Here is a 12,654-nt window from a genome sequence, read left to right on the forward strand (position 1 = left end):
GGACTTAGTCTGTATTGGTCTTTGGTTCAAAGCATTATTAGCTTCTCCCTGCAAGCCCAATTCTACACCATTTATCCTTCTTTGGAAAGCAACCCTACTATCATCCTCTTTTCATTTCTGCAGTCAGGGGAGTGATGTCTGGCTTGGTGGGCAAATCCAGACAGATTTATCTTTACAGGATCATTTTACACAGTGGAGGAAAATCGCTTAAAAAATGCCAGATACGGTCAAATTTATATGGGATGACTGTTTTTAAACTTGGGTTTCTTACTTCATTTGTCTGTCTGTCTATCTATCTATCTATCTATCTATCTATCTATCTATCTATCTATCTATCTATCTATCTATCTATCTATCTATCTATCTATCTATCTATCTATCTATCTATCTATCTATCTATCTATCTATCTATCTATCTATCCATCCATCCATCCATCCATCCATCCATCCATCCATCCATCCATCCATCCATCCATCCATCCATCCATCCATCCATCCATCCATCCGCGGGTGGTTTCTCCTCCAAGCTCAGGTCCTCTACCAGAGGCCTGGGAGCCTGAGGGTCCTGCAGTATCTTAGCTGTTCCTAGCACTGCACTTTTCTGGACTGAGAGGTCTGAGGTCTTTCCAGGGATCTGTTGTAGCCACTCCTCCAGCTTGGGGGTTACTGCCCCGAGTGCTCCAATTACCACAGGCACCACTGTCACCTTCACTTTCCAGGCTTTCTCCAGTTCTTTTCTGTGTCCCTGGTAGTTCTCCAGTTTCTCATGTTTCTTCTTCCTGATGTTTCCATCGCTTGGCACTTCCACATCCACCAAAACGGCTTTCCTCTGCTCTTTATCCACCACTACAATGTCTGGTTGGTTCGCCATTACCATCCTATCAGTCTGGATCTGGAAGTTCCACAGGATCTTTGCACTCTCATTTTCTACCACCTTCGGAGGTGTTTCCCATTTTGACTTTGGGGTTTCCAGTTCATATTCTGCAGACATGTGTCTGTATATTATTCCAGCCACTTGATTGTGGCGCTCCATGTATGCTTTCCCTGCCAGCATCTTACACCCAGCAGTCATGCACTGGATTGTTTCAGGCGCCTCTTTGCACAGCCTACACCTTGGGTCTTGTTTGGTGTGGTAGATCTGAGCCTCTATTGCTCTGGTGCTCGGGGCTTGTTCCTGAGCTGCCAGGATGAGTGCTTCAGTGCTGTCCTGTAGGCCAGCTCTTTCTAGCCATTGGTAGGACTTCTTGATATCAGCCACTTCAGTTATGGTCCGGTGGTACATCCCATGCAGTGGTCTGTCCTCCCATGAGGATCTGTCCTCCAGCACTGCATCCTCTGTTCTCCATTGTCTGTGACATTCACTGAGCACACTGTCAGTTGGGGCCTTGAGCTTGATGTATTCATGGATCTTGGATGTTTCATCCTTGATAGTGGCTTCCACGCTCACTAGTCCTCGGCCTCCTTCCTTGCTGCTTGCATGCAGTCTCAGGGTGCTGGATTTGGGATGGAACCCTCCGTGCATGGTGAGGAGCTTTCGTGTCTTAGCATCTGTGGTCTGTATCTCTTCCTTTGGCCATCTTATTATTCCTGCAGCATAACTGATAACTGGCAGTGCGTAGCTGTTTATTGCCCCGGTCTTGTTATTGCTATTGAGCTGGCTTCTCAGGACTTGCCTAACCTGTTGGTGGTATTTAGCTTTTTCTGCTTCCCTTGTTTCCTTGCCCCCTGGTTGCCATTTGCCTGTGGAATTCCAAGGTACTTGTAACTGTCCTCAATGTCTGCCATTGTTCCTTCTGGGAGTGAGACCCCTCCTGTGTGGACTACCTTGCCTATCTTTGTCACCATCCGGCTACATTTCTCGAGCCCAAATGACATCCCAATGTCAGTACTGTAGATCCCGGTGGTGTGGATCAGGGAGTCAATGTCACGCTCCCTCTTAGCATACAGTTTGATGTCATCCATGTAGATGAGGTGACTGATGTTGGCCCCAGTTCTGAGTCGGTATCCATAGCCAGTCTTGTTGATTATTTGGCTGAGGGGGTTCAGACCTATGCAGAACAGCTGTGGGCACAGAGCATCACCTTGGTATATCCCACATTTGATGGACAGTTGTGCAAGTGGCTTCCAATTGGCTTCAAGGATGGTTTTCCACAGCTTCATCGAATTTCCTTTGAAGGCTCTTTGAGTCCTGTTGATGTTGTGCAGCTCCAAGCATTCAGTGACGTGGCATTCGTGTGTGGCATTGAGTCATAGGCTTTCTTGTAATCAATCCAGGCTGTGCACAGGTTGGTGTGTTGTAACTTGCAGTCTTGAGCCACTTTTCTGTCAACCAGGAGTTGGTGTTTGGCTCCCCGGAGTCTTTACCAATGCCCTTCTGTGTGTTGCTCATGTATTGATCCTTGTGCCTATTTATCTTAGTTTCAATGATGCCAGACATGAACTTCAATGTTGTGGAGAGACAGGTTATTGGCTGGTAGTTGGATGGGACTGCACCCTTTGAGGGATCCTTCTGGATCAGGATTGTTCGCCCTTCCGTTAGCCATTCGGGGTGAGTCCCATCTCTTAGCAGCTGGTTCATTTGTGCTGCCAGGCCCTCGTAGAGTGCGGTGAGCTTCTTTAGCCAGTAGGCATGTATCATGTCAGGGCCCGGTGCTGTCCAGTTCTTCTTACCTCTTTCTTGGATGTCTGCCACTGTGATGGATACTGGATTCTGTTTAGGGACGTTGCTATGTTCTTTTCTCAGAGAGACCAGCCACTGGGCATTGCTGTTATGTGCTGTCACTTTCTCCCATATACTGTTCAGTTTCTAGCCTTGGTGGGTCTGATCGGCTGTTTTGACCCTGCCACTGAGCGTACACTTTTGCAGGCTGAGTTGCCAACAGCCTGTTTATCCATCTGGCTTCATTGTCTCTTGTGTACCTCTTTAGGCGGCTGCTCAAGGCTAAAAGCCTTTGTTTGGCAGTTTCCAGTGCTTCAGGTATGGGCATCTGGCTGTATCTCTTAGGTACTTGCTTTCTCATTGTATCTCTTTGAGCCTCTGTCAGCTTACTCACATGCCCCCGAGTTGGCTTGATTTTGGCCACTAACCGTTGCTTCCATAGTGGGTATTGTTTTCTCCCATGGTTGCTCTTATAGCCAAGCATCTGAAGGATCACTGCTGCTGAAGTGTAAACCAGTTCATTGGTTTCTGTGATTGTTGTGGTAGGAATTGCCCTCAATGCTTCATTCACATCTTCCAGGAGACTTTCAGGCTACTCATCACTTAACCGGTGTAGCTGGTGACGGGGTTTCCTAGTGTTCATTCTAGACATGATCTTGTCTTTCAGGTCAGTTGCTGCCTTGCTCAGCGTATCTATGGTTGTTGGGGCTGTGTACCCAAGCTCAGGGTGGGAGTGTGGTATAGCCTCCTCTCTGACCTGCTGTTCTGGCTACCCCGTGGTGCGATTGCAATTGTATTGTACTGCTTCAATCTCAAGTTGTGATAGGAGTTGCCGTTTGTGGATGTTAGAGCATTGGGCTACCAGTTGTTTGGCAGTAAGCCTTGATTGTGGGTTTGGAAGCATCCATTCATTCTACATTCTCTGCATGTAACCCCTCTGGGTGGGATTGCTTGAGTAGTGACATTCTAACAGAACCTTGTTCTCACATCTAGTCCATTTCCGTCTTGTTCCAGTAGCCCACTTTCCATCATGGTGCTCTGGTCCCCCAGCACCTGATGCAGACCTTGTTTGGCCGGGCGACGTCTGAACCGGCATAACATGTGGTTCATTGTCACTTAAATTATGAGGTAGGCAGTAGGGTTAAGGGTCTTGTCCAAGGGCCCTCACTGGGTGATGTTATCTGTTCACCATTGATACCATTACCATTCATTGATTGTTCATTCCCCCCGGGAATCAAACCCTGGTTTCCTGCGTACCTAGCCGGTTATATATGTAGATATATACTGTACATATTGCAATTTAGTCCGATTGAGTGCTTCAGGAAAACTGCAAAATAAAATAAATTTTTATTGTTTTTCTAACTTCTTTCGGAAAACTATAACAATATTTCCTCTGACAATTCCTTATGAGGTTTTTATTTATTTATTTGAAGGAAGGGATTTGGGCGCAATGGTACCCAATAATAAATGTATATCTTGTAAAATAACATTTGAAAGCTTAGGTGGATAAACTACTACATGGATTCGGGAATTGATGAATGTCTCATAATTATCAAAAAGAAAATCTAGTTTTCCTCATTATTTTTGTTATACCTTCTAACAAAAAAGACGAGAAAAATGCAGAAGCAAGCAGTAAAATAATCCCTACAGTTTTTCTTTAAAACTGACAACTAGGAGCCATCAGGTTCTCAGATTTGACTTATGAGTCACAGGAGACACATCCTTACAAGCAGGTGTTTTTGTATAATTTCTTCTGAAATTGTTGGTATTTGTGTTTAATTATTTATATAGAGGTAATATATGGAAGCAGATTGCATTCAATAAAAAAGAACATCTTTGTTCTAATGCTTTCATGTAAAACAAAAAGAAAGCCACTATGTGTCTGTGCCATAGATATGATCCATGTCCGTTTAGTTTATGTGCTTTGAACTGTTTATTTTTGTTTGTGGTGATGCAGAAAATAAGTTACAGTTGCAGTTTCTCAGTAACTCACCATAAATAATCTCAAAAACATCACAAAAACTCATTTTTGTTAAAACAAACTCCACAAGAATCCCTAATATTACTCTTTCTGACAGAGTGAGCCAGCATGTTTGAGTAAAGGAAGTTACGACGTGTCTTTTTCTTCTCGCTTTAGGACTACAATTGTTGTAGCCTTAAAAAAGATAATAGCAAAAAATCTGACAAAAAGTTTTGAGAAAATCAGACAAAAATTACAGCAAAAAGTCAATAAAAATTATAGCCAAAATCAGAAAAAAATGAGAGTGAAAATCTGACGAAAATACACAAATCAGAAAAAATTTATGGTGTAAAATCATAAAAAATTATAGCAAAAATCAGAAAAAAATGACAGCTTAAACTCAGAAAAAATTAGAGCGAAAATCAGAAATAATTATAGCAAAAAACAGAATTCATCAACTATCATTAAAATTATCTACAGGAGCATCAGTAGGTGACCCATTAGGGTGGTCCTTCCAGAGGGCTAAATTTTCAAATTAATAATTTTTCTGCTCCAAACCCTAAAATTTGTTGGAATAGCTGAAAAAAATCTCCTTGTAAATTTTTTTCCAATTCCAACAACATTTACCCCTCCCTCAATGAGAATGGTATGGTGCCTCAGCAGAAGACTAAGGAGAACTAATCTGGCTGCCAATAGATGGGCTTGGCAGTCTCAAAGACTAACAAATATTTGGGACAGAGACCATACATTGGATATGGAATATGAATATCGCTTTTTTAAGAATTTTTTTTCACATTTAGAACAAAAAGGAATAAAAGCATACTCAGTCATATAATGGATGTTTTGAATGTTTACAATTTACATCATCATTGATATTAGTTCTTTTTCTTACATGTAGAATTGTAGATTAAATTGTTTGAGATCAGTTCTGATGTTAATACTTTCATTCTAATTTTAATTGTTATGTTGTTTTTATTCCTTGACAATGCACACCCATAGGGGCTGAAGGGGAAGACTTCAAGGTCACTGAGGGAGGGGTAAATATTGTCCAATTGAGACAAAAATTCACAAGAAGAGTTTTCTCAGCTAATCCAACCAACTTCAAGGGTTGGAGCTTAGAATTTCCAACTTCCACTTTTTAGGACCATCCTAGTGACCCATGGACTGTCGTCTGGATTGACTCACAAACAAAAAATAAATAGACACTTTATACTGATCAAAACGTAATACTTCCCTAACGTTTTTCTCTGTAATGTCGGTGGATAAAGTCAGTAGGAGGAACAAAACAGATCATGTCTATACGGACAGTGTGGCTTTTCAACTTTTAATTGCAGCTCATCTCATAGGATGGATGGATGTCTGGATGGATGGATGGAGTTTTGACCGTCATGCCATTCACCCAACTTTGTAAAACAATCTTCATAACAATGGTCCCCACTCTTCTGGCCCATCCAAATAAGTGACTGCCATGGAGTTTGCTCTGACTGTTTCTTCTCTATTGACCTCTCCTGCTAAAACCATCAGATCAGCCTCCAGGTAGATGTCACTCCTGCACACCTGGATGCCCTGTTTATAAGTCAAGAGCTAAAAGCGGAGAATATTCTTTATCTCCTTTTCAAATGTTGACTCATAGCAGGTGCCGCTGTAGCCATCGACCAACACATTCTCAGGGAACTTTGTCTTTCCGGCTGCAAAAGTCTGAGCTTGCCCCCCTTAAGCCTCCATTCATTAGAGTCAGTGCAGGGAGGGATGAAAGCTGGGAAAAGTGTTTGCACAGTGCAGCCTGTCGCTTTAGCTGTCGTCATCCTGAGGGAACATAAAGGGTTAAACTAACAACGCCAGAAGCTGGCAATTATCAGAGCATTGACCTTAAACACACATTATTGATTCCAGGAATGCCATGTGGATTTAGCTGAAATCCTGGTGTTTCCTGTGGCTATTCATAGCTCCATTTGGTAGAAAGAAATAAAGGTATTCATTTAAATTCTTTACATCAGTGATAGGCAACACAGAAGTTGAGGTGTTTTTTTAAATAAAAAAGATAACACAGAAATAAAACGTTTCTGAAAATGCAAAAAAGTGTTTTCATTGTTAAAATATAAAACTGACTGGCAAAGTTTGAAGCAGTTTCTTCAGCCCAAATCAAAGCCCTAAGAGAAGCATTTTTTTCTTTCATCAGTCAGTGAACAACATTGACTGAAAACAATCTGTTTTTTGCATTTTTCTGTGTTCTCTTTGTAATTCTAAGATAATATTTTTTCAAGTGCAACTTTCCCAGAATTTCTAAGTCTTTCTAAATGTTGCTATTTGAATGCTCAATTATGTTCTCTAAAGTAGAGATTTTACCTCCCATGGCTGCTCCTCTTTAGATTTATTGTTCTGTTAAAATCCCACTCTGATCATCGTTCCCAGCGGTCTTTTAATTATTATTAAGCCATTTTTAGCCAAACTCAAAAAACCTCTCATTTTTTTAGGATATGGTTTCTGCAGAGTAACAAACGTTCATCAGAAATTCACCTCCGAGTTGTGGGTGGGACTGCTGATGCAGAGTAAGCCCACCATGACTTCCCATCATCCCCTTGTTTACACTCTCTCGCTAGCTTACAGCCCCTCACTCCCTCAACCTAACATTAGCAGTGCAACAAAAATAGCAAGCAATATTGAAGCTATCCAACCGTACAGTTTAGATCCAGATTCCAGCTCAGACGAGGAAAATTCATGGATCTGTTCGTCTGGAAGTGGATGCATCAGAATGGAGCAGAGCAGGAAGCTTGTGGCTTGTCGATTGTAGCACTTGTGTCACATCTACAGCTGAATTTTTTTTTGTCTGCTCCTGATTTACAACAATTTAAATAAAGAGTCAAAAATATAATTTTGAGCTTATTTTTCTTTATATTTGTCCTCCGTCACAAGACAAATGCCACAAGAACACGTTTAAAAACACATTTCTTACCTGAGTGGGTCTGTGAAATGTGCCCTGCCTCTTAAGACCTATTGAGTGGAGTGTTGTGTGCAGATCAACCGTCTACAATGTAGTCAGTACGCCTGCTAGAAAGAGCACCGCCGTTATTACTTGATCCAAACACTGTCTCACAGGGTCAAATAGTGGGAGGAAGAAAAATAAAATTACAGTGTGGCCATGTTTAATGACCTGCCACTGATTCAACACCCACTTTGGATTGATGGAAACAGCCTCCTTAATTTTGAACTGATTAAGCATGTTATTATATGTGGAGGAGGCAAACGTGATGAAGCTTTCTCATGTAGACCAGCTTGAGCTTAATCAGGAGGGTGGTCAGCACCAACGAGTTCCCATTATTTTGTTTGCAGAGCCTGTATGGGGTCAGACTAGGTGTTTTTTTTTAACAAGCATATTTTCCGCTCTCAAAAACCTTTTTTATTTTATCAAAAGATTAGTGTGCCTTATAAGGTGGAGGACCTTGTGAATAATGGACTTTATTAATAAAGTTTGACTGACTGACACACTGAAGGTGTGCCTGATACACTGTATATGACACAAGTTTGAAAATAGACCATTAATTGACGGTTGGCCTCATAGTGCAGACATTATGGTTGTTTAAAATTTGATGGTTAACCACTAACTGCCTTCCTATGTTAGATTTTGTGGCTGCAAAGATTCCTCAGGCTGTCCAGACATTAATCTAAACAGCAATATGGTCACGCAAACCATCATTGCGCACAAAAAAGCCAAGCATTGTGCCCTAAATCCCCATAGATTTCTTTTCCTTACATGATTTTGCTAAAACCATTAACCTGAGATCGAAGGAAGAATCACATTCTGAAATTAAAATTTAACTTTGCTGCATAAAAAAATGTCTAAAATCCTCATTAAACTATTACACCGTAATTTGAAGCCAAAGGGACTTCATTTTGGCAAACACAGTGTGTTAGATCGTGGTTTACCTTTCACAGTCTTGCTGGGTTTTTTTTCAGTGTCATGACTTTTTCTTTTATTTAAAGCATTATGTTCTGCATCCTGGCTGTTCTTTTTTTTTTTTTTTTTGTTTTTTTTTTTTTTTAACTTGTCATGTCCAACAGCTAGGCAAACAGACGAGAGCTGAGGGCCTCTTGTGTTGGACATATTTTATTTTAACAAGAGGGGTTATTCATCTTCAGACAAACCAAAGGTATGTCTAAATAAACCCCTTTTGTAATTGAGGCCAAACTTTATTAATTTCAATCATGTTTGAAAATCTTTGGTGTTGGACCGGACGGAAAAGGAAAGAGGGGAAGAAGAGAGAGGGACGTTAGAGAGAGGGGGGGGTAGGAGGGTGATAATAGGAGGGGAAGGGGGGTAAGACCATGAAGCAGCATAGAGCAGACAGGTTTACTGGTTGTTTATCGTTACGGTACGGTTCAAATGTAGTACAAAAAGGGCGGGGCCTGTTCACACACACTCAAATATTATCAACACACCTGCTAGCCGCAAAAATGTCCACATGTCAACATGCACACAAGACAGATAGTGTTCACGAACGCATACCTATGCCTTTAAACCAACTAGTGTGAAATCTTTCATTCATTCAATCATGCAAACTATTAGTGCAAAGGTGAGCTAGCACCTGTGCTCAGGTGAGTGTATATGTTCTTCTAAAATGGATGGTGGAATGTGAAAAGAAGGAGGAGGAGCGCCCAGCCACCCCCACACCCATACCCCCGCCGCAGCAGCAGCGGCAGCCGGAATTCCCCCAACGCCACACGGGAACAGGCAGGGAACAACCGCCCCCCGGGCGACCAAGACCGCCACCCAGGCCAGGGCCAGCAGGACCGCCGCGAGGCCCCCAGAGCCAGAGAGCAGGGAGGCGCAGAGGGAAAGAGAGCGCCGCCCCAGCCCAGCCAGGAAAGCAGCCCCCCGCCGCGCCGGAAGAGCCCAACGCAGGGCCCCACCGGAGAGGGACGCCCACAGCCCCAGACGAGCACCCCACCACCACCCAGGAGTTCCGGGCATCCCCCCGCCCCGACCCCAGGTACGAGCCAGGACCCCCCAAGGGAGACCCGCTCCGCACTCCAGGCAGCCACCCACCCGGCCCACGGTTGGTCCAGGTAGGAGCAAGGCAGGGGCCCGCCGCCCCCGCCCAGGAGGGGGGAACCCCGGGGAAAAAAGGGCGGCCCACAAGGGATGTTATAAATATGGCCCGACCAGGCTCGGCCATGTTGGAAGTTTGGCGGGGCCCAGCGCCCAGGGGCAAGGACCAGGACCAACCCCCAGGGACACGAACACCCCCGGTTCAGGTGTAATATGAACCCCCCCACCGTGCGGAGAGAGCAACGCCGGGCCCAGGGAGCCGGCACCCAAGGGACACGGCCGCCATCGCCAAGGGGCCCGCACCCCCCACCAGGGAAGGGGTAGGGGACAGATGGACCCAGGTCCCACCTTCCTTGTAAAATGTGTGTGCGTGTATGGGTGTTTGAGAGGGTGTTTGTGTGCATGTTTATGTTTGAATGTATATATTGAAGGGGGAGGGGTGTGTGTACTAAGGGGGGTGCAGTTAAAATTGGCGAGTAGGGCACTAAGGGGACATCTCCTGATTACTCACAGTGATGTCCCCTCACCCTCCACACCAAGGGGCCCTAAATGTCTAAGGTGCGGTTAAAATTGGCGGGTAGGGTGCCAGGAGGACATCTGCTGCTTGCTTGCAGTGATGTCCAAGCACCCCCCCTACCAAGGACCCTACATGTCTAAGGTGCAAATAAAACCGAAAGAGGGGGGGCCCACTCCATACGGCAACCATAGGAGGGGGGCCACTCCCAAGTAGCCCCCCCCCCAAGGCGCATCGCAGGCTAGACCCCCCACCCCCTCACCCTAATATGAGGTTATATAAGGAAGGGGGTAAGTTGGGGACAGCTGGTAGACTGTCCCCCGGTGGTAAAACAGCCGTCCCCCAGCCCACCCCCAGCAAAGGGGCCAGGGCCACCCAGCCCAGGGGCCCACCCCCGGAGGCGCCGACACCCCAGGCCCGGCACCACCCACCCCACACAGAGAGAGAGGAGCCAGAAAGCGTCGCCCCCCCCGGAGCAAGCCCAGGCCCCCACCCCCAGACGCCGGCCCTAGAAGAGCTCTGGTCAGGCCTCGACGGGACCGAGGAGGCCAACCGGCCGAGGCAACCACTGATTGCCTCAGCGGAGACCCCGACCCGCTAGCCCCCCCGACCCGTACTAATAATGGGCCCCCCCTCCCCCCCAGAACGCCCCCCCACAGGACAGGGCCGACAAGCCCCCCACCCCACCCCACCCCAGACCCCGCAGCCGAAGCGGGTGACACCCAGAGCGACCGGGGGCCCCGAGAGGGTTGTCCCGTCCCGTCCCAGAGCCAGGGAAGGGCCGATCCCAGCCCCAGGTGCAGATGGGCAGCCCATCCGGCGCCGCTGGGCCCCCCCCACCCGAGCAGGGCCCCCGCCAACCCCCCCCAGCACAGGCAAAGGGACCACCCCCCCAAGCCAAGCCAGACCACCACCCCACCCCCCCACCACGCACCCCCGCACCCAAGCCCAGAGGACCACGCAGCGCCCCAGCCCGCCCCACCCAGGCACCGGACCCGACCCCCCGACCAACGGAGCCCCCCACCGCCCCCGCCAGGCACTGGAAGCCCCGACCCCCACCCCAAACCACGGCAGAAGGGCAAGGAGCAGCGACGACCAAGCCCTCCACCCCCTAAGTCATGGAGTCAACCACAGGAGACCAGAGAGACTGAATTCTTTCAAAGTTACTTGAGCTTTGGGCTGACATTTTTTCCAAGCTGATATGATCAAACAGCAGATTTCTGTGTTGACTTATGTTTATATTTTTCTTGTTTTTCCAATTTATTAAAATAGTTTTTTTGGCAATACAAAGAGTTATGAAAATGATAGATGCTAATCCTTCTTCTATATCGATGGCACTCATGTCACCAAGCACACAAAGTGACGGTGAGGCAGTGATTGAAACCTTAAGCCAGACTGATAAATCGGCACATACCTGCTGCCAGAGAGCCTGGACAGGAGTGCAGAACCACAGTGCGTGCATGTAGCTGTCGGGTAGATTATTATCACAGTGCTCGCAAATGTCTGAGGCTCGCAAATGTCTGAGTGGCTGTTCTTGTCTCCTCCTGTCGCCTGTACAGAACGAGCTCAGTTTGCCAAATTTACATTAATTGTCAGTCTTGATCAGATCTTTGTTTTCCTACTGTAATCATTTTTCTGTGATGGTTTAAATTGTATAAATGTTCAAATGTCTATCTGACAAAAGTGTGCAGTGTATACTTTTACAGCTTTAAAACATCTATAACAACTGTAAAAAAGGAAGTTGATCAATTTACTGATTTCTGCCTTTAAAGCTTATTTTTGTAATGCATCTTCCCCAATAAACGAGTGTCCACAGTACACATTAAACGGTGTGAACAGTTTTTTGTTTCTCAGGGGGGTTATCGTGTCTCTGACCGAGCAAGCAAGCAAGCATATTTTAAGTAGCCATTTCTGCTTTAAAATCCTCACCTTATGGCCTAAAATGATATCCTGGCTCATCTGGCTGTTACTATAATGTTAACTCTGAACACGCTTTCTGTTCTTTTCTTCCGCAGTACCCGCACGCAGTCTCTACAGGTTGATTCGGTCCAACGCTGGATGGATGACCTCCGCCACATGACGGAAGTGGAGTGCATGTGTGTTCTCCAGGCCAAACCCATTGGGGTGGAGGAGGACTCCCAACACGGAGAGCTGGTTTTGACCTCCGGGGTCAGTGCAGGGGACCATGTTGCTAGGAACAACCTGCAGACTCTTCTTCGTCGAGCGCTCGTCGTTAGCACAGAGCTAGGAAAAATGTTCCAGAGGCTGGAGAAAGGCCGCTGGCAGAGGGTCCACAGTACAGCTGTGCGCGCAAACTGCCACGTGCGCTCTCTGGTGCATGAGTATGGTGCTGCTCGGAGCATCCCACCTGAGATGCAAAAGGTAATGGTGGATGAGAAGTTATATTGAGCAAACTTATATCAGAGAACAGACAATTGTTACTTGCCTGGGTGGCCCTAGTGCAGTGGTAGAGC

At 46.0% G+C, this 12,654-nt stretch overlaps 1 protein-coding gene across 2 annotated transcripts in view; it reads left to right on the plus strand.

Moving 5' to 3' along the window:
- Positions 1 to 12,654, plus strand: part of insc (INSC, spindle orientation adaptor protein) — a 76,061-nt gene that overhangs the window by 38,989 nt on the left and 24,418 nt on the right. For both annotated transcript variants that reach the window (XM_004069393.3, XM_020703798.2), the window contains exon 3: positions 12,196 to 12,562. In XM_004069393.3, coding sequence (XP_004069441.1) covers positions 12,196 to 12,562 — 367 coding nt within the window. The remainder of the gene's footprint in view (positions 1 to 12,195; positions 12,563 to 12,654) is intronic.

Source organism: Oryzias latipes, chromosome 6 (assembly GCF_002234675.1).
Source record: "Oryzias latipes chromosome 6, ASM223467v1".
NCBI lineage: Eukaryota > Metazoa > Chordata > Actinopteri > Beloniformes > Adrianichthyidae > Oryzias > Oryzias latipes.